The sequence below is a fragment of the Psammomys obesus genome, unplaced genomic scaffold (genome assembly GCF_907164565.1).
Source record: "Psammomys obesus unplaced genomic scaffold, mPsaObe1.curated_primary_1811, whole genome shotgun sequence".
Taxonomy (NCBI): domain Eukaryota; kingdom Metazoa; phylum Chordata; class Mammalia; order Rodentia; family Muridae; genus Psammomys; species Psammomys obesus.
In genome coordinates, this window is record NW_026585626.1 from 15,150,329 (window position 1) to 15,174,452 (window position 24,124).

The 24,124-nt window shown below is 39.2% G+C and overlaps 1 protein-coding gene across 2 annotated transcripts in view; it reads right to left on the reverse strand.

Annotated features, from left to right (window-relative positions):
- The window catches only part of Mcu (mitochondrial calcium uniporter), a 168,850-nt gene that overhangs the window by 31,601 nt on the left and 113,125 nt on the right, over positions 1–24,124 (reverse strand). For both annotated transcript variants that reach the window (XM_055614378.1, XM_055614387.1), the window contains exon 2: positions 10,419–10,488. In XM_055614378.1, the coding sequence (XP_055470353.1) occupies positions 10,419–10,488 (70 nt within the window). The remainder of the gene's footprint in view (positions 1–10,418; positions 10,489–24,124) is intronic.

The following is a 24,124-nucleotide window of genomic DNA, read 5'->3' on the forward strand; positions in this document are numbered from 1 at the left end:
CACACACACACACACACACACACACACACACACACACACACACACACTGAGTAACAACAAAACGAAAATGAAAACTCATCTTAATTTTTCTATATTTTTTATTCTAAAATAATATAATTGATGGTGCTGTTGGAAAGTAACTTTAATTATACTTTGATTCTTGGCCCATTTTAATTTCTGAGTGCTAAAAAGCTAAACACATGCTCAACCACAGACAGTGGAATCGTAGCAATATTATGGGTACAAGGATCTCAAATTTTTGGTATTCATCTCTCTCAGAAGGCAACACTGTGGCTCTATGGTTGGGCTAACTGAATACAACTGACCTTATGTTTCCTTACCTATCATTCAAATCTGCTCATGTCTTTCAAGGCTGCTGAAAAGATTCAGTGAAAATGTATGAATGGAATCTCTGGTTTAGAATATTCTTCTGCTTTTTCCAGAAAATTTTCCTAAGAAAATTTCCCAAGCAATCCCTTTGAATGTCACAAGAACAAAAAGACCTGTTCTACTGAAGACAATGAGAAGAGAATCTCCGTTCAGCACTGATGCTGGCTGTGCTGTGGAGTTGCTGTGGGTCATAGTTGGTTTTGTGGTCTATTACAGAAACAACATATTCTTTCTTGCTTGACCATGCTTCCTGATATTTGCCCCAAACAGGTGAAGATTTACATTCATATGAAACCTGCACACAATGTTTATTGTAACTGTTGTGGTTAGGCCTAATGGCCAGCTTGACATAAATCTGGGAAACAAGTCTTAAAGACGGCTTGTCTAGACCAGGTTGGCCTGTGGATGTGTCTGCCAGGGAGTTTCTTAGCTGAGCTGGGTGAGGTGGGAAGATCTGACATGACTATGGCAGAACCATCCAAAGCTTTGGGCCCAGAGTATACAGGAAGCAGAAAGTGAGGTAGGTACTAGAAATATGCATACATTCCCTTCTCTCTCTGCTCTGGATGGTGGATGTCATGTGACCCGCTGCTTCCTCAAAATGACAGACTATAACTGGAATTGTAAGCCAAGAGAACCCTTCCTTCCCTTAGCTGCTTTTTGTCAGGGTGTTCTGTCACAGCAAGAAAAAAGGAAGCAGAGCGTTAGCTTTGCTCACGATTACAGAAACCCTGGAAACAATCAAGATGACTTTTAGTGGCTGCAGGGACAGATAAAACAGTGGCATATACAAGCAACAGACCTACTCTCTGTTTGGGGCTAGAGAGGAAAAAACAAAAACAAAAAAACCTACTCTTCTTAGCAACATTACATTATACAACTTTAGTTGGCATTTCTTTGTTAATTTTTGGTTAACTGATCTCCGAGAACCTGATGAAATGGAGACTTCTTTAGCTTAGTTTTCTGAAAAACAAAACAAAAACTAAACAATTTTCACAATAAAACTTATACATATAATTTTACTGCAGTGGCAACTAGTTTCTTTCATATTCCCTATTTGGAAAGTAAATGTTCAAGAAAGCTAAATTTTTTTCTCATTTTAAACCAAAGTAATGAATATTTCCTGTTTATTCAAGAAAGAAGTAAAGCCTAAAAATTTTAAAAAAAGTAATACTAACATTTTAATTTAATAAAATTTAATTTTATATAAAGGATTTCAAGGCTGCTATTATTTGATTGGAGTAAAGAAATAAACATCCAGATACAATGTGATATCTCATGGTAGTAATCTCTATATTGGAGTATTGAGGCAGGAGGATCATGAGTTCAAGGCCAATCTGGGCTACACAGTGGGACTCTGTCTTAAAAACAAAAACAGCACAAAACCCCAAACAAACAAACAAATAAACAAAGCCAGTACCGAAGGGCTTGGCTTTGGGACTTGGTAACGGGAGGTTGTGTGCCTTGACAACTCAAGATCTGACAAACACGCATGCCTGCTCTGCCAAATTCTGGAGGGCAGGCTTGCACAGGCAGCCTGAGGAATGTTATTTTCAGGATTAGCCTAACTGCTGTGCTGGTGCCATATTACAAATGCAGAGATTACAAATCCATGTCTCAATTTGGGTTTCCTGAATTGAAGTGATCTTCAGCGCTCTGAGGTCTGCAAACAAACTGGCAGACTTTTCCACTCATGACCCTCTATGGAGATACTTCCTCCAGCTGTGGGAATTCACATGCTCATCCTTGTCTAATTAGCTAACTTAGAGACAGACTAGCTAACGGGTTTATCATCTTTCTGTCACACCAGTAATAATGGCTGTGAGGTCAAGTGAGAAGACCACACTCACTCACCGAGTTCCAAACACTCGCCAGTAAATGCAGCCACGAGTAACTCCTGCACTCACTGCTCTTCTCATGAATACAAAACTCCCACCTAGGGCCTAAGTAAAGAATTTCTGTTTTGATCCTCTCTGTGGATTAAAAAAAACCAAAAACCCTTGTTCTCATGACATGGACACTTGTGAAATAGGCTAGACTTCCTTTTGGCCTGTTGGAGTCTTCAGGGCCAATGTGGGCCAGATGAATAAAGCAGTGTGCTATTAAAGTGGGTAGCACTCTTTTCCCCTGACAACCTAAGTATCTATGTTGCTAAACAGGGAGAATCAAAATCTGTGTGGAGTACCAAGATCTTCCTTACTATCAAAAAAAGTCTTTTTCCTCCATAGCAGTTATTTTAGCAAAAAAAAAATTAATGTTCCTTCAGACATTGGTAGCCATTCACAGTGAGAGCCCTGCCACTTTTAACCAGAGATTTACACATTAGGGATTTTCTTTTTTCAGCATGCATATCAACAGAAAAAGCAGAAACTAACTGCTTAGAGCAAGGCTAGATATTTCATCAAACTGCATTTGGAGAAGAAATGAGAGTTTTAATCCCCTCAAAATATTGAAGATAATTCAGTCTTGGCATGGATGCTGTCACCTGAAATCTGACATAAGTTTGCTTCTCCTCCAAGCTAAGCCAGTGCATGCATTGTCAGTACGTAAGGTTTACAGCCTTTCCAATGTGGCCTGGGCATTATGCACAGTGTGAAAAGCCAGGCTTAGCAAATCCTTCAAGAAAGGGGTTCTGTGATGGAACGAGTTGAAACCTTACATTTTTGTAAAAATTCAACTGAAACTCATATATATATATGACCCAAATTGTCAGACACATCTTTAAAATACAAAACTAGAATGTGCTTTAGGTTTTACATTACATTTAATGTCACATTAAATCAATGAGGTTCCAAAGTCCATCACCCTCATGATTAAACAGTTTTCTTATCTTCACTTCTCTTTTGTTGTCATGTGTCCTTTTAAAGTTAGAATGAAAGATATGCATTTGATATATGATATGTGGACTGTGACACATATACTCAATATGTGGTGTGTATACTCAATATATGGCACCTGATATGTGACATGCGTACTTGATATGATAATGGCAACAGAGAACTCCAGCTGTGCATGAGTAGTTACTAATAGTGTCACTCAACTCAAGAATTCTTTCCCCCTTAAGCCATTTTTATAAGTGCCATAAGAGACTCGAAATTTTTTTCATACAAGTCTTTGACTTGCTTTGTTAGGGTCACACCAAGGTACTTTATGTCCTTTATGGCTATTGTGAAGGGTATTGTTTCCCTAATTTCTTTCTCAGCCCTTTTGTATTTTGTATACAGGAGAGCTACTGATTTTTTTTGAGTTAATTTTGTATCCAGCCACTTTGCTGAAGGTGTTTATCAGCTGTAGGAGTTCCCTGGTAGAATTTTTGGGGTCACTCAGGTATACTATCATATCATCTGCAAATAGTGATACTTTGGAAGATGGAAAGATCTTCTATGCTCATGGCTTGGCAGGATTAACATAGTAAAAATGGCCATCTTACCAAAAGCAATCTAGAGATTCAATGCAATTCCCATCAAATTACCAACATAATTCTTTACAGACCTGGAAAGAAAAATTCTCAACTTCATATGGAATAACAAGAAACCCAGAATTGCTAAAACAATCCTCTACAATAAAAGATCGTCTGGAGGTATCTCCATCCCTGATCTCAAGCTATACTATAGAGCAACAGTTATAAAAACTGCATGGTACTGGCATAGAAACTGACTGGTAGATCAATGGACTTGAATAGAAGACCCTGAAATAAACCCACACACTTATGGTCACCTGATCTTTTACAAAGATGCCAAAACCATACAATGGAAAAAAGATAGCATCTTCAACAAATGGTGCTGGTCCAACTGGATGTCTACATGTAGAAAAATGCAAATAGATCCATGTTTATCACCCCGAACAAAATTATAGTCCAAGTGGATCAATATAAAACCAGACACACTAAACCACTTAGAAGAAAAAGTGGGGAAGAGCCTTGAACTCATTGGCACAGGAGACAACTTCCTGAACAGAACACCAACAGCACAGGCTCTAAGAGCAACAATCAATAAATGGGACTTAATGAAATTGAAAAGCTTCTGTAAAGCAAAGGACACTGTCGTCAGAACAAAACGACTGCCAACAGATTGGGAAAGGATCTTCACCAACCCTATATCTGACAGAGGGCTAATATCCAACATATATAAAGAACTCAAGAAGCTAAACAGCAACAAATCAAATAATCCAATACAAAAATAGGATACAGCACTAAACAGAGAATTCTCAATAGAGGAATATAGAATGGCTGAAAAACACTTAAAGAAATGTTCAACGTCCTTAGTCATCAGGGAAATGCAAATCAAAACAACCCTGAGATTTCACCTTACACCCATCAGAATGGCTAAGATCAAAAACTCAAGTGACAACACATGCTGGAGAGGATGTGGAGAAAGGGGAACCCTCCTCTACTGCTGGTGGGAATGTAAACTTGATTTCCACTCTGGAAATCAATCTGGCGCTTTCTCAGACAACTAGGAATAGCGCTTCCTCAAGATCCAGCTATACCACTCGTAGGCATATATCCAAAAGATGCTCAAGTACATAACAAGGACATTTGCTCAACCATGTTTGTAGCAGCTTTATTTGTAATAGCCAGAACCTGGAAATAACGCAGATGCCCCTCAGTTGAGGAATGGATACAGAAATGGTGGTACATCTATACAATGGAATATTACTCAGCAATAAAAAACAAGGAAATCATGAAATTTGCAGGGAAATGGTGGGAACTGGAAAAGATCATCCTGAGTGAGGTATCCCAGAAGCAGAAAGACACAAAGGGTATATACTCACTCATAAGTAGATATTAGACATATAATATAGGATAAACCTATTAAAATCTGTACACCTAAAGAAACTAATCAAGAAGGAGGACTCTGGCTAAGATGCTCAATCCCCATTCAGAAAGGCAAAGAGGATGGACATCAGAAGAGGGAGAAAACAGGGAACAGGACAGGAACCTGCCACAGAGGGCCACTGAAAGGCTGTACCCTGCAGGGTATCAAAGCAGATGCTGAGTTTTATGGCCAACTTTTGGGCAGAGTACAGGGAATCTTATGAAAGAAATGGGAAATAGTAAGACCTGGAGAGGACAGGCGCTCCACAAGGAGAGCAACAGAACCAAAAAAAATCTGGGCACAGGGGTCTTTTCTGAGACTGATACTCCAACCAAGGACCATTCATGGAGATAACCTAGAACCCTTGCACAGAGGTAGCCCATGGCAGTTCAGTGTCCAAGTGGGTTCCATAGTAATGGGAATAGGGACTGTCTCTGACATGAACTGATTGGCCTGCTCTTTGATCACCTCCCCTCTGAGGGGAGGGGAGTAGCCTTACCAGGACACAGAGGAAGAGAATGAAGCTAGTCCTGATGAGACCTGATAGACTAGGATCAGAAGGAAGGGGAGGAAGATCTCCCATATCAGTGGTTTGGGGGAAGGGCATGGGTAGAGAAGGAGGAGAGAAGGAAAGATTGGGAGGGGAGGAGGGAGGAAGCTACAGGGGGCATACAAAGTGAATAAATTCTAATTAATAAAAGTAAGAATTAAAAAAGTGCCATAAGGTGGGTATGGTGGCTATAATCCTCTAGTCCCAGTACTCAGGTGGCTGAGCAGCAAGAATCACTGAAGTCTAGGCCAGCCTAAACTATATTACAAGTCCTATCTTCAAAAATCAAGAAACAGATAAAGAACTAATTTTGCTTGTTGATTAAACTACATCTGCTATCATCTAAACCCCAAGCATCTAAGCATGCTTGTGAAAGATGTTCTTGACTCGATCCTTTGAGGTCCGAAGACCACACCTTCAGGTGGCAGCTCATATAAAGGACATGGAAGAAGGAAACTCCTGCTTTTTGTCTTCTTGCCCTCATTCTTGCTGGCAAGTTCATCTATCATGTTGCTGAGGCACGCCTTTCCTGGCCTACTTCTTCAGGACTCCAGTGTGGACTGAGACCAGCTAAGACATCCAGCCTCATGGACTGAGCAGCTACTGGACTCTTGAACTTTCCATTAGGAGACAGTCACAATTGGACTAGCTTGATCACAGCCTGTAAGCCACTCTAATAAATAACTCCTTTTAACATACATACATTTGTTCTATCTTTCTATTCTTTTAGAGAACCATGACTAATATAGAACTCTTACAACTTCATAACAAGAACATAAATGCCACTTTTCTCTGCTAGCAGCTGCTAGACAGTGTTTTCTGGACATGGCAGGGAAGCTGCAACCATGAAATCTCAACAATATGGCTGCCTAACCAAATCCTACATAATTCGAATACCACTTAACATGCCAGCATAGGGAAGAGAAATTTCACGGCCCCAGCTCTAGATGAAGACCTACAGGCAACTAAAGGCTACTGGGGGAGAGAAGCAGTTTTCTCTGGGGATGAGCCCCATGATGGGTCAGCCCTCAGCACATGTACATATAAGCCATACTAAATGGACTTAGCAGGGTGTGTGTGGGGATGGTTACTATGGAATCAGTCTAGGACTTCACTTGATCCTCAGAAGTGTTTACGACACATGACACAAGAAAAGTGACAATGTGTTACATTGCTTTCAGTAAAGTTAAATGTTTAATCTATGTTTTATATCAGCTATTATATAGTCATAATTAGAAGATCTTTCAAATGATATAATTAATAAAATTATTGAGAGGCAATATCTTTAAATGTATAATGTTACATAATTTATTATTTTAGGTTTAATATTTTACAACTGAAGGCCAATTCACCTTGAGATACTGAATATGACCCAGCAATAGTGACCAAGTACAGCGAATGATGATAAGAATGTTCCTTAATGGTGCCTAAACTTTATTTACTCGAGTGATTATATGTCAGGCAAAGTTTCTAATATACTATACTGACCTGAGACAAAATTAATTTTGCAGTGCAAAATAACAGGGTGAGGGTGTAACTCAGTGGTAGGGTGTTTGCTTAGCACTTGTAAAGCTCTGGGTTCAATCTCCACCATCACACACACACACACACACACACACACACACACACACACACACACACTCACACACACGAGGTGTGGCATGAAATCAAAAGATGTATAATTGGAAGGCAGCAAGAATACTGAGGTGCATTGAATCAAATAATATTGTGCTTTTGTTTTTTTAATAATTAGTATGTTACAGTTTAAAAAACCATTTATTTATTCTGTGTGTCTAACTGTCTATGGATGTAGACGTGTACATGCCTTGGCTTATATGTGGAGCTCAGAGAGCAAATTGTGTGGGTTGGTTCTCTTCTTCTATCATGTGGGTTCTAGGAATCAAACTTAAGTCATCAGACTTGCTGCAAGTGCTTTTAATCTGCTGAGCCATCTTGCCAATTCCAGGAAAGTTTTCTCAAGAAAAAAAAAATTACTAAAAAAAAATTTGGGAGGCACTTTTAAAAAAGATGGTATCCTGGGTTGGGGGTATAAATTAGTAGTAAAGTACTTGTTTAACATGCCCAAATGCTGAGCTTAATCCCAACAAAAATATACATACATAAAAATTTGTATGCTTTCATTTTTAAAATTATTTTTAAAGTATGTGTAAAGAGATATATATGGAGAGAGCACACAAATAGGAGATATAAGAAGACAGTGTCAGATCACCTGGAACTATAGTTAGGCAGTTGTGAGCCACCTGACACGAGTGTTGGAAAATGAACTCAGATTCTCTGCAACAGGAGTGGATGCTCTTAACTGCTGAGCCATCTCTCCCACCCCTGCTTTCATCTTTCAATATTCCTTTCATCAATATTGTTTCCAACCTCTTGTGGAGTACCTATAGGGATATCCTATTATTAATTAATGCTGGGGATTCCATGGTTCACTTTGGACTTCTTCAGTTTTGGTGTCTTTGTGAATTTGCAAGATGTTCATAATGCATGCTGTCTATGAATTAATTAATTATCCCTATTATATAGGGATAACCTATTAGCATTCATGATTTCAGATTAACATTGAATCACCCCTGTACAACTGAATCACTATTAAATTGCTAGGTGCTTCCATATGGATTGATATACAGGAACACACTAGGAATCTATGTGTGAATGATAAAATTAATACAAATTCCTATATGGATTTATTAGCTCAAATCAATCACCATGAATATCATACCAACGAACAGCACCTGAGCTTCCTTTTTAAACATGATTTGGTTGATATTAAAAATGTCTAAATATATCCTGAGTTATACTAACATTAAATGAATAATAACTTCATAAGTTATAAAGGCTAGACATTTTAAATGAAGTCCTCTTAGTTGGCACGAGCTAAAAGACTCAGCATGGTGGATTATTTCTTACTTGAAGAGGACATTTCTTACTGGAAGCCTAGCAGAGGAAAGCCTCAGGAGTGGCAAGGTGTGCAGATGTGGTTGTGTATGACATCAAGACAGCGCTGGAGGAAGAGAAACATCCCAGCGTTAGAAGAGCTCTTGGAGAGAAGGGAGTAGGAGGTATTATGGACCTCTGGCTCTCGGCCATGTGATAAGTTCTGCTACCTGGTGCACACTGGTAGTAAGCCTTGACGCATGCCTAGCCTGCTGCTGCTGTGCAGCCGAGTGCTGTTTTTTTAAACTTCCATGTTAGTGTTTGTCCGGCAGCTGTTTGTCTTCAGGAGATAGGAATAATAAGAATTCCAGGTAGCATTTCCCTTTTTTACTTTCTGCCTAATTTCCTTTTCAATCTCTCTGAATATAAATGAGTCACCACAAAAGGATTTCCTCCAAAGACTGAGGGATCACCAAACATGAGCATGTGTTTGCGCATTCAGATTACCAACCATCATTGAGGAAAAGATTCTGGTTACGCTGTGAAACTCAAACTAATGACAGACAGAGGATGCTGGGGTTTCCATGGTTCATCTTGGGCTTCTTCAGTTTTCATGTCTTCATGAATTTGCAAGATGTTCTTTTAATGCATGAGGTCTATGAATTATTGCTTATAGAGTTGAGTTTAGAACAAGATCAAACTAAGGTTCACACAAAACTGTTTAACAGTCAAGCCTGAAGCCAAGTTCTGTAAACTGAAAATTTATGGTAGAAATGGTAGTGAAACACACCACCATAAAAATAAGCAAAGTTTGGGTCCTGCTGTAGGTCTGCAGCACTGTGAACATTTTACAAAGGGCCCTACATGATCCCTAAGCATCTGCTAGCCTTTCTACATTAAACAAGGGCTCCGAGGGGCTTAAAGTGGTAAAGAGCACTTGTCTTCACAGAGAATCTGGGTTTGATTCCCAGCACTCATATTGAGGCCCACAACTGTTCATAACTCCATTTCCAGGTAATTCAATACCGTCTTTATGACCTCCATGGGTACAGACACACAAGTAGTACACAGACATACATGCAAGCAAAACACTCAAACACAGAAAATACAATAAAAAAATACAATAAAATGACTCTTTAAAAAAGGTGGGAGGGGAAGAGGAAAGTGACGGATAAGAACTGAGGGCTATACAGACACTGAACTGCTGTAATGGGACTATAACATTTGATCAGTATCTAGGATGTAAAAACCTGGTAGTTAGGAAATACCAAAAGGCATCCTCCAATGTGTGACTAGTCCTGGTCACTGTTTCTAAGCGTGAATGAATGTCAAGCACCTATGAAGACTTGATAGACAGGCTAGTTTTTCTTGGTTAACCCTCTGAATTCACCCCCATCCCAGCTCCACACCCCTTCTCTAATCCTCCCTTTCCCCTTACCTCCAAGAGAACCACAGTGGGAGTATGGTTTCTAAATAAGTTGGGCTGAAGAGATGGCCCAGCGGGTACTGGTGCTTGCTGCCAAGCCTGATGACCTCAGTTTAATCCTTGAAACTCGCATGGTGGAAGGACAGAACTGACCCTTCAAGTTGTCCTCTGACCTCCAAATGTCATGCAGTGACCCCCCCACACCCAATAAATAAATGTAATAAAATTATTTAAAAATAAATTTATGTGTTGACTAAAAAAAAAAAAAAATAAATCTGGAAACAGTAAGCTAAGAAGGGGGTAGGAAGTAAGACATAAAACTGGATTTGCAAAAACTCACCATCAGAGGGCACAACCGTACTGCAATATGCAACTCCCAAGCTCTGCCAGGAAGCCGGCCTCTGGTGTGCCTACAAGACAAAAGCCAGGTAAACTGTCAGAGCAGACCAATTTGAGACGCATGTGCCCCAAATAACTCTAGCTCTTCAGTGAGTCAGTTCAGTACAATAGTTTTCTTCATTGAAAAGTTGAAAATACAAATAAAAGGAACCACTAAAAGGGATTGGTGTGTTTCAACATTACAAACCAATACATCTTCATACCTACAGATAGGTACAGTCTCCTGTTAAACAAAATGAGAATTGTGCCTGACAAATCAATCTTGTTAAGCACTATCCACTGTAACTTTCCCTGCCTCTCCCCACCCACTTCTTAGACCTTAGATCGGCGTCTCTTCCTTCTATTGCATCAATTATAAAAACGAGATGCCCCATGCATTTCCAGTATCTGAGTAGGCTCTGGCTCTTGCTGTTTACTTTCCTTAATAAAAACATGGGCAGGCAACTTCAGTGCTTGAGCCCAGAGCATGAGAAGGAAATCAGTCACACACTTTTTGCTGCATCTTTAAAAGGCAGTGCTACAGCTGGGAGTCCAGGACTAAAGTTCTCGGAATTAAACTAGGCTTCAAGAAGAACAGTGAATACGTTTTTAACTAAGTTCTTCCTTTGTGCCTTTCCCAGGCTCCAAAAGTATGACAGGAAGAAGACAGGAAGGTAGTAAATAACTGAAACCCAGGCCAAGACAATGGACTCTGAGACAATACATGCCTTAACTCAACTATAACAGAGCACACACAAATCTCTAACTCCTTAGCTGCTTCCTTCCAGCTAAGACAGTAGAAAATGTAAGGCTAACTGTGGTGGTTAAAATGAGAATGGTCCCAACAGGCTCTTCTGTTTGAATGTTTTGTCTGTCCCTAGTTGGTAGAGCTGTTTGTGAAGGATTAGGAGGTGTGCCCTTGTTGGAGGAAGTGTGTCACTGGAGGTGAGCTTTGAGGTTTCAAAAGCCCAAGCCAGGCCCAGTGTCTCTGTGTCTGCTGCTTGTGGATCAGATGAAAATTCCAGCTACTTTCCAGCTCCATGCATGCCTTTCTGCATACCACCATGCTTCCCTGTTTTCTGACATGATGATCAAGAACTAACTCTGAGTTCTGAAAGCAAGCCCCAATGAAATGCTTTCTTTTGTAAGCTCCTTAGTCCTAGTGTCTCTTCAGAATCATACCACAGTACCCAGGACACTAACATTTAGAAAAATGTAAATAATCATTGAAATCGCTGGAGAGAAAGTTTACAGGTTGTTCTGTCTTTTGAGTTTAAAATCTTGATTCATAGGAGTTAATTTCAGTCAAGTTTAAGAAAGAAACACAGCTAATCTCTCTTCCACAACAGCACACTTGTCCAATGCAGCAAACAATCCATCCTCACCTTACCTCAGATTGTAGCCTCATTATTTCCAAATCCTTATATGAACTCAAATCTATTTCTGAACCTTTACTCTGTCTGATGATCTGTCTGCTCACACCCTGATAACCATGATGGTTCCACATTCCAGTTTTATGATAAATTTTAGTATCTGATATGGTTAGCTACCATGAGAAATTAATAATATACACAAAGCATTTAGAAAAGTACCTGATATGGCTTCAGTAAATGTTAAGCATTTTGTTTTTAGACCAAGTTAATTCCATGGGTTAGTGTAGGGAAAACAACCATCCATATGATTTCAAGTCCTTGTATTCAAGGAGCTTTATGTTTTGAGACAGAGACTCACTATGTAACCCTGGATGGCCTAATTCACTGTATAGATCAGGCTAACCTTAAACTCATAGAGAGCTACTTGCCTCTGAAATTAGAGGAGTGTGCTATATACCTGTTGTACCCAGGAATATAGCTCTCCTTCTGAATCTTCATCGGCGTACTAAGAAGCATTTTACAGACTTCTCACAGATCTTGCATTGGTCCTCATGAATGCTTTCCAGGCAGTATCTGATGTTAAACTCATCAGCCTGAGCTGTTTTAGTTTGAGTACACCTGCTATGTGTCTACTGGCCCTTTATTTTACTATCCTTTTTGAGTTACCCTGTTTTGATCTTTGTGATCAAATCTTGGAATTGTTCATTAGGAAAGTCTAACCTGCTTACATTTATTTATAGGTATATAAACCATATATTTAACTTTTCCACTATGGAATTTTTGAGTTTTGTGTTTGTTTTATTTTTTTCTCTTTGTCAATATGGAAGATTAAATCCAGGGCCTCAGTCATGATAGGCAAGCATTCTCACTGAATTTTGTACATGTTCTGATCACTGCTTTCTTCTTTAAATAGTTTACTGAGTAAACTAAAGCACGGTGATGCACACTTTCTGTCCCAGCACCCAGAAAATGTAGGCAGGAGAATCAAAAACTCCAGTTTATTGTGTTGGTTTTCATGACTACGTGGCTGCCTCAGCTCTTCGAATGTCACTATTGCTGGGTAAAGTCTACTCTGGCCCCTCATGTAAAATATTGATCCAGCATTTGCCAATCCTGATCGCCTTCAAGTATATGCTGCTAGCCAACACACTTAACTTTTCCCTGATTTTGCCAGGTCCAATTCTTTTTAATAAATTATTTATTTAGTATTGCTGTATTCTCTAACCCATGGGACAAGAGCTTTTGGTTTAGTCACTGTTAGTGCTTGTGAAATACAAGTCCTAATCAAATAAATGCTAAGTAAATGTTAATGAGATTATATCTTGTAGAAAATATAATTTATGTTAAATCAAAAATCTTCCTTGATTATGAGCACTGAGGCTTTTTATGTCCTTTGCCCATTCATTTTTAGTTCAGGTGTCAATCATCTACCTGCCCTCCAACTTATCTCAATTCTTACTATGTGAAGTTTTTGCTGGGTTTTTCTTAGGTGACCACTGTTGGCTGTATATAAAGCATGAGCTTTTTCAGTTTTAGTCCCTCATTTTCCTCACTACACTGTGGAGGCCTTAAAGATGCAGATTCTGCTCTGTGAATATAAATTCCACATTTGTTTTCATCTTAATTCTATGCTCCATGCTTGCTGCCAATTTTGTAGCTTCTTTAATTGTTTTGATAATCAAACTTCTTCCTGGAGAAGGGCTCATGAGAGCTGAATTTTCTGAAGGCTGACATATTAATTCCTAAATTAATCTTTCCGGGAGGACTCGGTAAAGTCCTGGCTAGTTGTTGCTTTTGGGGAGTCTGAGGCCAGCCACCAACTCTGGAGACCTTGCTTGCCTGCCTGGCTTTGCTGGGGCTGTGCAAGCACAGGTGTCACCCTTTGCGGTCTTTCCACACACCTATTCAACCTTTACCAGATCCAACACCCATCCTGTGGGTGCTGTGGGACTGCTCCCTGCTTGTGGTGAAGATGAAACTTAGAAATCAGTTTCCTACTCTCCTTCCTGTTCCATGGTGTGAGAAGAGAAGAAAGCAACTGAGTCGTTTCCTGGGCCATTACTGTTATACAGCGACCAACCATGACCATCTGTGAACACACAGAAGCAGAGGGCAAAGCGGAAGAAACCCACGTACACATCACTCCGGCAGTTACCAACATGTTGTAAAACTTAGTTTATCTAGATCCACCTAATTTACTTTCTTCTTCCCCCAGAATCAGTCAGTCAGTCAGCCTGTCTGTCTATCTGTCTCCCTCCCTCCTTCCCAGCTCCCATCCTCTGTTTTTGTCTCTCTTCTGAAGTTTATGAAACACAGTCCTATGGGACTTATGAGTCAAAGCTGGCCTGAAACTCGCTCTGTAGTCAAGAATGATGCTGAATTCCTGACCCTCTTGCCTTCTTCTCTACCTCTCAAGTGTTGGGATTACAGGCATGCACTATTGTGCTTCATTTCCCCCAAGGACATCTTTTTTTTTTTTTTTTTTAATTTATTTATTTATTTATTTATTTATTTATTTATTTATTTATTTATTTATTTTTATTATTTTTTTCTTTTTAGTTACATTTTGTTAACTCTGTGTCCCAGCTGTATCCCACTCCCTCATTCCCTCCCCAACCCCACACTCCCTCCCTGGTCTCCTCCCTGCCCCTTTCCAAGTCCACTGATAGGGGAGGACCTCCTCCCCTTTCATCTGACCCTGTTTTATCAGGTATCTTCAGGGCTGGCTGCAAAGTCCTCCTCTGTGGCCTAACAGACTGCTCCTCCCCTGGGGGGGGGGTGTCAAACAGCCTGCCCTTGAGATCCTGTTAGAAATAGTCCGTGTTCCCCTTACTTTGGAAAACTACTTGGTTACTGAGCTACCACGGGCCACATCCGAGCAGAAGTTCTAGGTTATATCCATAGATGGTCCTTGGTTGAGTGTCAGTCTCAGAAAAGACCCTGTGCCCAGATATGTTTGGTCCTTGTAGAGCTCCTATCCTTTCCATATCATACTAACTTCCCTTCTTTCATATGATTCCCTGCACTCTGCTGAGGGTTTGGTTATGAGTCTTAGTGTCTGCTTTGAAACACTGCTAGGTAGAGTCTTTCAGATGCCTTTTGTGGTAGACTCCTGTCATAAGTTCAATGCACATCCCATTTGTCTTTCTAAATGAGGATTAATCACCTTCGCCTGTGTCCACTTTCTTGATTATCTTCTTTAGGTGTATAGATTTCATTATGTTTATCATATCCCCAAGGACATCTTAAAAGACATCTGAACCATCACAACACTTCACCTGAATATCGTTCACACCACATTTGCTACAACACTATAAAAAACGGGGCCTATAGGATTGTACAAATTATCCTAAGTGACTTTATTTTGGTAGGGAATCAGTACATGACTGTTTGTGAATGATTTCTGTTAGATGCTACAGAGCATGAACTGACAGGCCAGCACTTTCTGTAGTTTTATTGGAACACAGGCTCACACATACCCACAGCTGGTTAACCTATGCTCTCTCTAAACAGCAGAATTCAACAGCTGAGTAGCGGTGGGATAGCTGAGTAATTTTAACAGAAATTGCAGGGTCTTAGAAATCTAAAACAGCTATAGTCCAGCCCTGTAAGAAAATCTTAGCTGGTCCTTTCTATAGAGTAAAGTGGATATGGTGTGGGGATAACTTTCCAGACCACTTCTATAGTGACACTGACAATCACAACTAAAAACTATATGGAGAGGCAGGTTTCCACTATATTACACAGGTTGGCCTCAAACTCCTGGCACAAGCCATCTTCCTAGGCTTCCCAATAGCTATGACTTACAGTCAACATACCCAGGATCTTATTTATTAAAAATCCAGACACACATTACAGGTCCTTAATTTTCTTTAAGTTTTCTCATGCTTTACAGTCCATTGAGACTAATGTAAATAAAAATGATTTTGTTTTAGCCATTTCTCCTTGAAATATGATAACCACACAGAGCAAAACAACCAGGAAATAGATGTTCAACACCAAAAAAAGTACTACCACCCTTCCCTGCTACATTCTGTGGTCCCCCATATTAGAGGTATCTGTGCCATATCTTTTTATTCTTGATATTCACAAGAAAATAATCACCTTTTAAAAAATTTCTGGCTAATTAGCAAGCATCTAATAAATATCTGGCTTATACTAACATTAAAAAAAAAACACATCAGGAACTTTGCTAGGAGCCAAGTATGGTAATACATATATATTATAGTATATATATTAAATTCATATAATATATATTAGCAGCACCTGAAAAAAGAAGCAGTAGTTCAGGTTAGCCTAGGCTACCTGAGATTTTGCCTCCAAAAAACAGAAGAAAACCACAAAATATAATAAAATGAAACATAAGTTTGTTTGTTTGTTAGGGATGTGGAAGAGTGTGAGCTTAGCATGTGCAAGCCCTGGGTTTGATTTGCAGCTCTGCAAACAAAACCAACCCCCAGCAAACCAATCAACCAACCAAACAGTTAAAAAAGAAAGAAATTTTAGCAAAATAGTAGGTAAAGTGTACATATTATTCACATAGTTAAATATCATAGGCAGAAACCAAAATCAGGGTGAAGAGAGTATTTAGAAGATACAAAATACCTGGGGAAGTGAGAAGGCTCTAGGCACCATTAACGCCAAATAAAGAGACATGCTATCACCACCGCCCCTTGCAAAGAAAATATGTTTTTATTTTTAGTAAAGGGCAGTCCACATTTTTGATAAGTAACCTGAGAATGCTAGAGAAAAGCAAAGGCTTGTAATTAATGTGAGGAATATGTAAGGTTACCCTGTCATGTTGCAATGGCTTAACTTTAACCTTTACCCCAGCAGCATCAGCTTAGACAACAATGTAACCTTATTTTTCTAAGACATAGGACTCAAGCTAAGTAATACTTTTAGTATTTAAAAAGAGATATCCCATGTCCTCAGATCCAATTACTAAGTCCAACTTAAAGCTTACTTTTGGATCCCCTACTTCTAACATAAATTAACTTTCCCTACATCTACCTTTCACAGCCAGAAGAGCAAACCTACCAGAGACTCAAGAAGACACTGAAATCAACAACCTGCCAAAAGTCCCAAATATTCACAGCCAATTAGAGAGGGGATGAAAAAAAAGAAAAGGGGGGGAGGAGAGGAAGAAGAGGGAGGAGAGGCAGTAAAGGTTAGCTTCATTCCTAACACAGCTCCCTTTAAAAGAAGACAGTCTTTTTTTACTAGACTCAAATACCTAACAACTATACCAAAGCATACTGTATTAATGTGGCCAAAGAGCTTTAGATGAATAACTACATACTTGTCCAAAGCTGAAAACACAGCCAGACAATAGTTTCACTGTGTCACAAATCTAGATCTGTCAAACTCTATGTCCCTGTTATACCCCCATAAGTATGACCCACATGCTTATAAAAAATGGATCATTTCAAGACTCCCTTACAGTGTCTTTTCAAGACCAGACTATTCATCAAGCTGAGGTAGCTCAGTCGACAAAGTACTTTGCCTCCTGAGGACTTATGAACCTGAGTTTGTATCACCAGCCCACACCTCCAGCAGAAGCGTCCTACCTAACCAGGGGCCAGGCCAGCATCCTGAACCCCAAGTAAGACTGTCCAGCATAATCCCAACAGCCCCGCCTCTCCTCATCATCATGTCTTGGCCCATACCTCCATCAAAAGTCTCCTACCCAATCATGGGCCAGGCCCGCTCTCTGAAAATCAAATGAAGTCTCCTACCCCCCCCTAGAGGCCCACCTAGCTCCGTGAAAACCAGGCAGAAGCCTCCTATTCCACAAGAAGCCAGGCCAGCATGCTGAACCCCAGAGGACCCCCTGCCCAATCAGAGGCCACACACATTGCCAAAACTCCAACTTCTGTTTCCTTAGGTAGAAAACCTCTGCTCCACCAGAGGCCATCCAGGCCATCAGAAATTCAGCTCCCAAATCTGGTGGAGACCCTTTACTCAACTACAGGCCACTCCATCCAGAAGATCAAAGAGGAAACAGAAACCAAGAAAGAACCATCCATCTAACAAAGAAAAACCCATAAATCAGCACTTAGACCTATAATTGCTCCAAATCTAGATGCCTAAATGTCAGTATAAGAATGCAATCAACAACAGCTAGGTAATGAATGTGTCACCACTAGACATCCCACTAAGTAAGCCCTGAATATTCCAACATCGCTGAAGCACATGAAAACAACCTTAAAACCAACTTTGTGAAGATGACAGAGGTCCTTATAAAGGAAATGAATAAATCCCTTAAAGAAAACTAGAAAAAGAACATCAAAAAATTGTAGGAAATCAATAAATTCCTTAAAGAATGTCAAGAAAGCCAAGAAAAAACAAATAGTTGAAGAAAATGAATAAAACTGTTAATAAGCTGAAAATGGAAATAAAAGCAAGAAAGAAAACACAAAGTGAGGGAATTCTGGACAATCTAGGTAAGCGAACAGGAACTACAGATGCAAGCATCACCAACAGAATAAAAGAGATGGAAGACAGAATCCCAGATGTTGAAGATACAATAGATGAAATGGATACATCAGTCTAAGAAAACTTTAAATCTAAAAAATTCTTAACACAAAACATCCAGGAAATCTGAGATACAGTGAAAGACCAAACCTAAAAATAATAGAAATAAAAGAACAAGAAGATTCTCAGCTCAAAGGCCCAGAAAATTATTTTTAACACAATCATAGAAGAAACGTTTTTCTAACCCAAAGAAGGACATACCTATAAAGGTACAAGAAGCTTACAGAATACCAAATAGGTTGGACCAGAAAAGAAAATCCCCTTGCCATATCATAAGAGAAACATTAAACACACAGAACAAAGAAAGACTATTAAAAGCTGAAAAAAAAAAAAAGCCAATTAACGTAATGTATAAAGGCAGACCTATCAGAATTGCATTCAGCTTCTCAATGGAGAATCTAAAAGCCAGAGGACCTGGACAGATGCATTACAGACTCTAAGAGACCACAGATGCTAGCACAGACTACTATACCCAGAAAAACTTTCAATCACTATAGATGGAAAAATAAACAATATCTAACCCTACAGAAGGTTCTAGAAGAAAAACTAACCCAAGGAGGTTATCTCCACCCATGAAAAGATATGCAATAAATAATCTCACACCAGCAAAACTCAAAGAACACACACACACACACACACACACACACACACACTACTACAAAATAACAGGAATTGACAATTATTGACCATTGATTTTTCTTTAATACCAATGGATTCAATTCCCCAATAAAAACACAAACAAAATGGATGCAAAAACAGGATCCATCATTCTGCTGCATACAAGAAACACACCTCAGCAACAAAGATAGACGTTACCTCAGAGCAAAAGGTTGGAAAAAGAATTTTCAAGTAACTGGCCCCAAGAATCAAGCTGATGTAGCTATTCTATTATCTAACATTTGACTTCAAACCTAAATTAATCAAAAGGGATAGGGAAGGACACTTCATATTCATCAAAGGAAAAATATACCAAAATGACATTTCAGTTCTCAACATCTATGTCCCAAATGTGAGGGCATCCACATTTGTAAAAGAAACATTATTAAAGCTGAAATCATGCATTGAAACTTACACATTAATAGTAGGAGACTTCAGTACCCTACTCTTACAAATGGACAGGTCATCCAGACAAAAGCTAAATAGCAAAATAATGAAATTAATAGATGTCACAAATCAGATGGACCTAACAGATATCTACAGAACATTTCACCCAAACATAAAAGAATATACCTTATTCTTAGCACCTCATGAAACATTTTCCAAAATTGACCACACTCTGTCACAAAGTCTCAACAAATATAAGAAAATTGAAATAACCTCCTGCATCCTGTCAGACTACTACAAATTAAAGCTGGATTTCAACAACAGAAAACCTACAAACTCAAGGAAACTAAATAACTTTATACTGAATCACCACTGGGCCAAGCCAAAAATAATAATAATAAATAAATAAGTAAGTAAGTAAGTAAGTAAGTAAGTAAGTAAGTAAGTAAATAAATAAATAAATAAAGGATTTCCTAGAACTCAGTGAAACAGTGAAAGCTGTGTTAAGAGTAAAGTTCATAGCATTAAGTGCCTTCATAAAGAAACTGGAGAGATTTCATGCCAGCAATTTAACATCATACCTTAAAAAAAAAGCAAACATACTCAAAAGGAGTAGACGGTAGGAAATAATTAAACTCAGGGCTGAAATGAATAAAATAGAAATAAAGAGAGCAATACAAAGAATCAATGAAACACAGAGTTGGTTCTCTGAGGAAATCAACAAGATAAGACAAACCCTTAGCTAAACTAACTAAAAGACATAGAAACAATATCCAAATTTTAAAAATCAGAAATGAGATGAGAAGGGGGACATAACAACAGACACTGAGGAAAGCCAAGCATTAGGTTATATTAAAGAAGTCTTTATGCCACAAAATTGGAAAATCTAAAAGAAATGGGCAATTTTCTTGATAGATACCACTTATCAAATGTAAATCAAGATCAGATAACTTAAAATAGACCTATAATTCCCAAGGAAAAAGAAACAATCGCTAAAAGTCTCCTAACCAAAAAAGTTCAGGGCCAGAAAGTTTTTGCATAGAATTCTATCAGACTTTTAAAGAAGAGCTAACACCAATACTCCTCAAATTATTTCACAAAATAGAAACAGAGGGAACATTGCTAAACACATTCTATGAGGCCACAGTCACTCTGATACATAAACCTCACAAAGACTCAACAAAGAAAATTACAGAAAATTTTTCTCATAAACTTAGATGCAAAACTACTCAATAAAATGCTTGCAAACCAAATGCAAGAACACATCAAAAACATCATCCACCATGATCAAGTAGGCTTCATCCCAAGAATACAGGGATGGTTAAACATGAAAATCCATCAATGTCATACTCTATATAAACAAACTGAGAGAAAAAAAAAAGACACATGATCATCTCATTAGATGCTGAAAAATCCTTTGACAAAACCAAAAACCCCTTCATGATAAAAATATTGGAGAGATCAGGGAGACAAGGCCTATACCTAAATAGAATAAAGGCCATATATAGTAAGTCAACAGCCAACATCAAATTAAATGGAAAGAAACTTAAAGCAAATCCACTAAAATCAGGGACAAGACAAAGCTGCCTACTTTCTCCAAAGCTATTCAATATAGTACTTGAAGTTTAGCTAGAGCAATAAGACAACTAAAAGAGATCAAAGGGATACAAATTGGAAAGGAAATAGTCAAAGTATCACTATTGGTGTTAAGGACACCACAAGAACATGGCCCACAGAATCGACTGATGGGACTCTGGGCTCACAGAGGTCAGGGAGGCTTGTATGGGTCTGACCTAGGTCTTCCACATATATGCTATGGTTGTGTAGCTTGATGTTCTTATGGGATTAAAAGAGGAAGTAGGGGCTGTCTCTGACTCTATTGCCTGCCTTTGGGACTCTTCCTAATGAGTTGTTTCATTCAGCCTTTATGTGAGAACATGTACCTGTCTTATTGTAGCTTGCTATACCATATTTGGTTGATGTCCTTTGAAGGCCTGCTTCTTTCTGAAGGAATGTGGAGGGGAAGTGGATCTGAAGGAATGGAGAGGTGGGAGGGGAGGCTGTGGTTGGTTCGTTGTTTTTCAAGCTACAGTGCTGGGCCTCAGACAGATTGGGACATTTGTCACTGACTCCAAGGCCTAGGGACCATGGATGATGAAGGGTAGAAGGCCTGTACAAGCTGAAGGATAGGGAGTAGTGCAGCAGATGCCGTCTTCCTGATAGAATGTGAGTACGGAGATCAGGAACACATGCTAGAGAGACTGACTGCATGTTGTTCCCTGTAGAGGGAGGGAAGGAGGAAAAAGAACAGAGAAAGGAGGGACAAAAGGACAGGAGAGGGCCCGCTGGAAAGAAGGTTGGTAGGAGTAGAAGGCACACGAGAAAGGATAGGAGGGTGAATGGAATCACAATGTATTATGTATAAGTATGGTATTACACATGTAAAAGACACTTTTTAAAACTAGACATGTGAAATGTGCTTGTAATCCCAGTGCTGGGGACAAGAGGCACAACATCTGGGGACTTGCTGACCAGCCTGTCCAAGTTGTTGAATTCCAGGCGCTAAGAGAGCCTGTCTCAAAAACAAACTAATCAACCAACAAACAAATAAAACAGATTGTGCCTGAAGAATGACACTCAAGGTTATATCCTCCCCCCTAAGCGCGCGCGCGCACACACACACACACACACACACACACACACACACACACACACACTCTCCAGAGCTTATGGACATTCTACAAGTAACAGTAAAACTATTGCAATTGGCCTAAGGCAAAACTTGTCTATAACAACTATAATAATGTCCTCAACTTTTTTTTTTCATGTTTATCTCTTGACATAATAACTACTGAAGCGTCATACCAGCAACAGACTTTTACTACCTTCAACCAACATACCAACCGAAGGACTGTTCTCAAAGCTGGAGACCAGAGAGAAGGGGGACCCTGCAGTTAAAAGACTTGACTCAGAATTTTAACCCCTAAAATGCACATTCTCGTTTGTTCTATTAACATTGACTATTTCACTTAAGGTAAGTGACCATACTTGAGTAACACTTGGTATTTGCACTTTACTGTTCTATGGAAATAAATCCACAGAACATCTTCATAAGGGATATGCCACTTACTGGAAGGTCACTAGAAAGTACAGTGCATTTTCAAAAGCCTGAGGGTCTGTACCCTCCGTGTAAATTAGTCCTAACCATGTGAAAGGCAGACACCACATTTTGCAGAAGCATCTCTTCAGACAGCAACAGAAACAAATACTTACGCTTAACTGCAGGGCACTTTTGCTCTCTGGATAACAAGGAAAGTTCTTATGCAGTTTAAGTCAGAGTGCTATTAATATTTGTGACTTAATGCTTTAATATCAGAAAGTTACCCTTTGGTTATTTAAAATGATTATTATACTGCATTTTATACAGACTAATGTTTCTCCCACTAGATACATTGTAATGTCATAAAATAAGTCATGATTTAACATATATGCCTTTAATTCCCAAGACAACTTCTGTGGACTCTTTCAACATCAATTTTCTAAGTAAGATATTGAATCTATCAAGTGAAGTGACTTAAGAAATCTTGTTCACAGAAGCAAGAGAGATGTCTTAGCAGTTAAGAGTACTTACCGCTCTTTCAGAGGACCCAGTTTCGGTTCTCAGCACCCACAGTGGGTGGCTCACAACCACAGGTAATGCCAGCTCCAGCGGGGTCTAGTGCCCTCTTCTTGAGTCCTTAGCCATGAAGCGGTGTACATAAACTCACAAGAACCAACACATACGCATAAAAACAATATATCTTAAAAAACAAACAAACAAAGAAAATCTTAGCTGGGACCAACATTCACACCAATGTTCTCAGCACCTGGGAGGTACAGATGGGAGATCTAGAATTGAAGGCTAGCTCTGACCATGTAGTGAGTATGAGGTCAGTCAGAGCTACATGAAACCCTGCTTCAAACAAACAAAAAAGGACAAGAGTTTCTACTTTTGTTTAGAACAGCGATTCTAGGTTCTCTGTAGCTAAGGATAACTTTGGAGTTCTTATCTTCCTGCCTTTGCCTCCCAAGCACTGGGGGTGTAAGACAAGCACTACCCGATGGGGCACTTGTGGTGCTAGACATTGATGCCATGGTGTTGGAAATGTTATGGAAGCAAACTCAGCAGCTAAGCTCCACCCCCAGTCTGTCTTTTATTATTTTAATACTTTAAAATCACATCTTCCAAGTCCATTTTCTTTATGACTTCTAAACACTGTTTTAGATTCTGTCTGTACCCCTTTTGTTTCATCATGCTGCATTCTAATTATCTGTCCTGATGACTGGCTCTCCTTCAGGGTTATGAGAAGAGTGTGTTAATCTCTTTACATATTGGTACCTCTCAGTATGCCAGGAGAAAGTAGAAACTTCATAAATACTTATTTCACCGAGTCGTTGTGCCTTCTTCTCCTTTTTTTCTTTTTCTTTTTCAGATTCTTTGACAAGTTTTGTTACTGCTTTGTAGTCTGCTCTTTTCCTTGGAGAATTATTACTGATGTTTTAGTTACTGCTGAGGGATCTGAGAAATTAGAAGAAATGATGGTAGCTATAGGCATTTGGGGAGTATTTAGAGTATATATATATATGGTCTGTTTTATTTTTGGCTGCTGCAGGTGCATTCCACATTCCATTGAGGTGGTTAGTAACTATACTGTTAATTATTTTCAGACAGCAA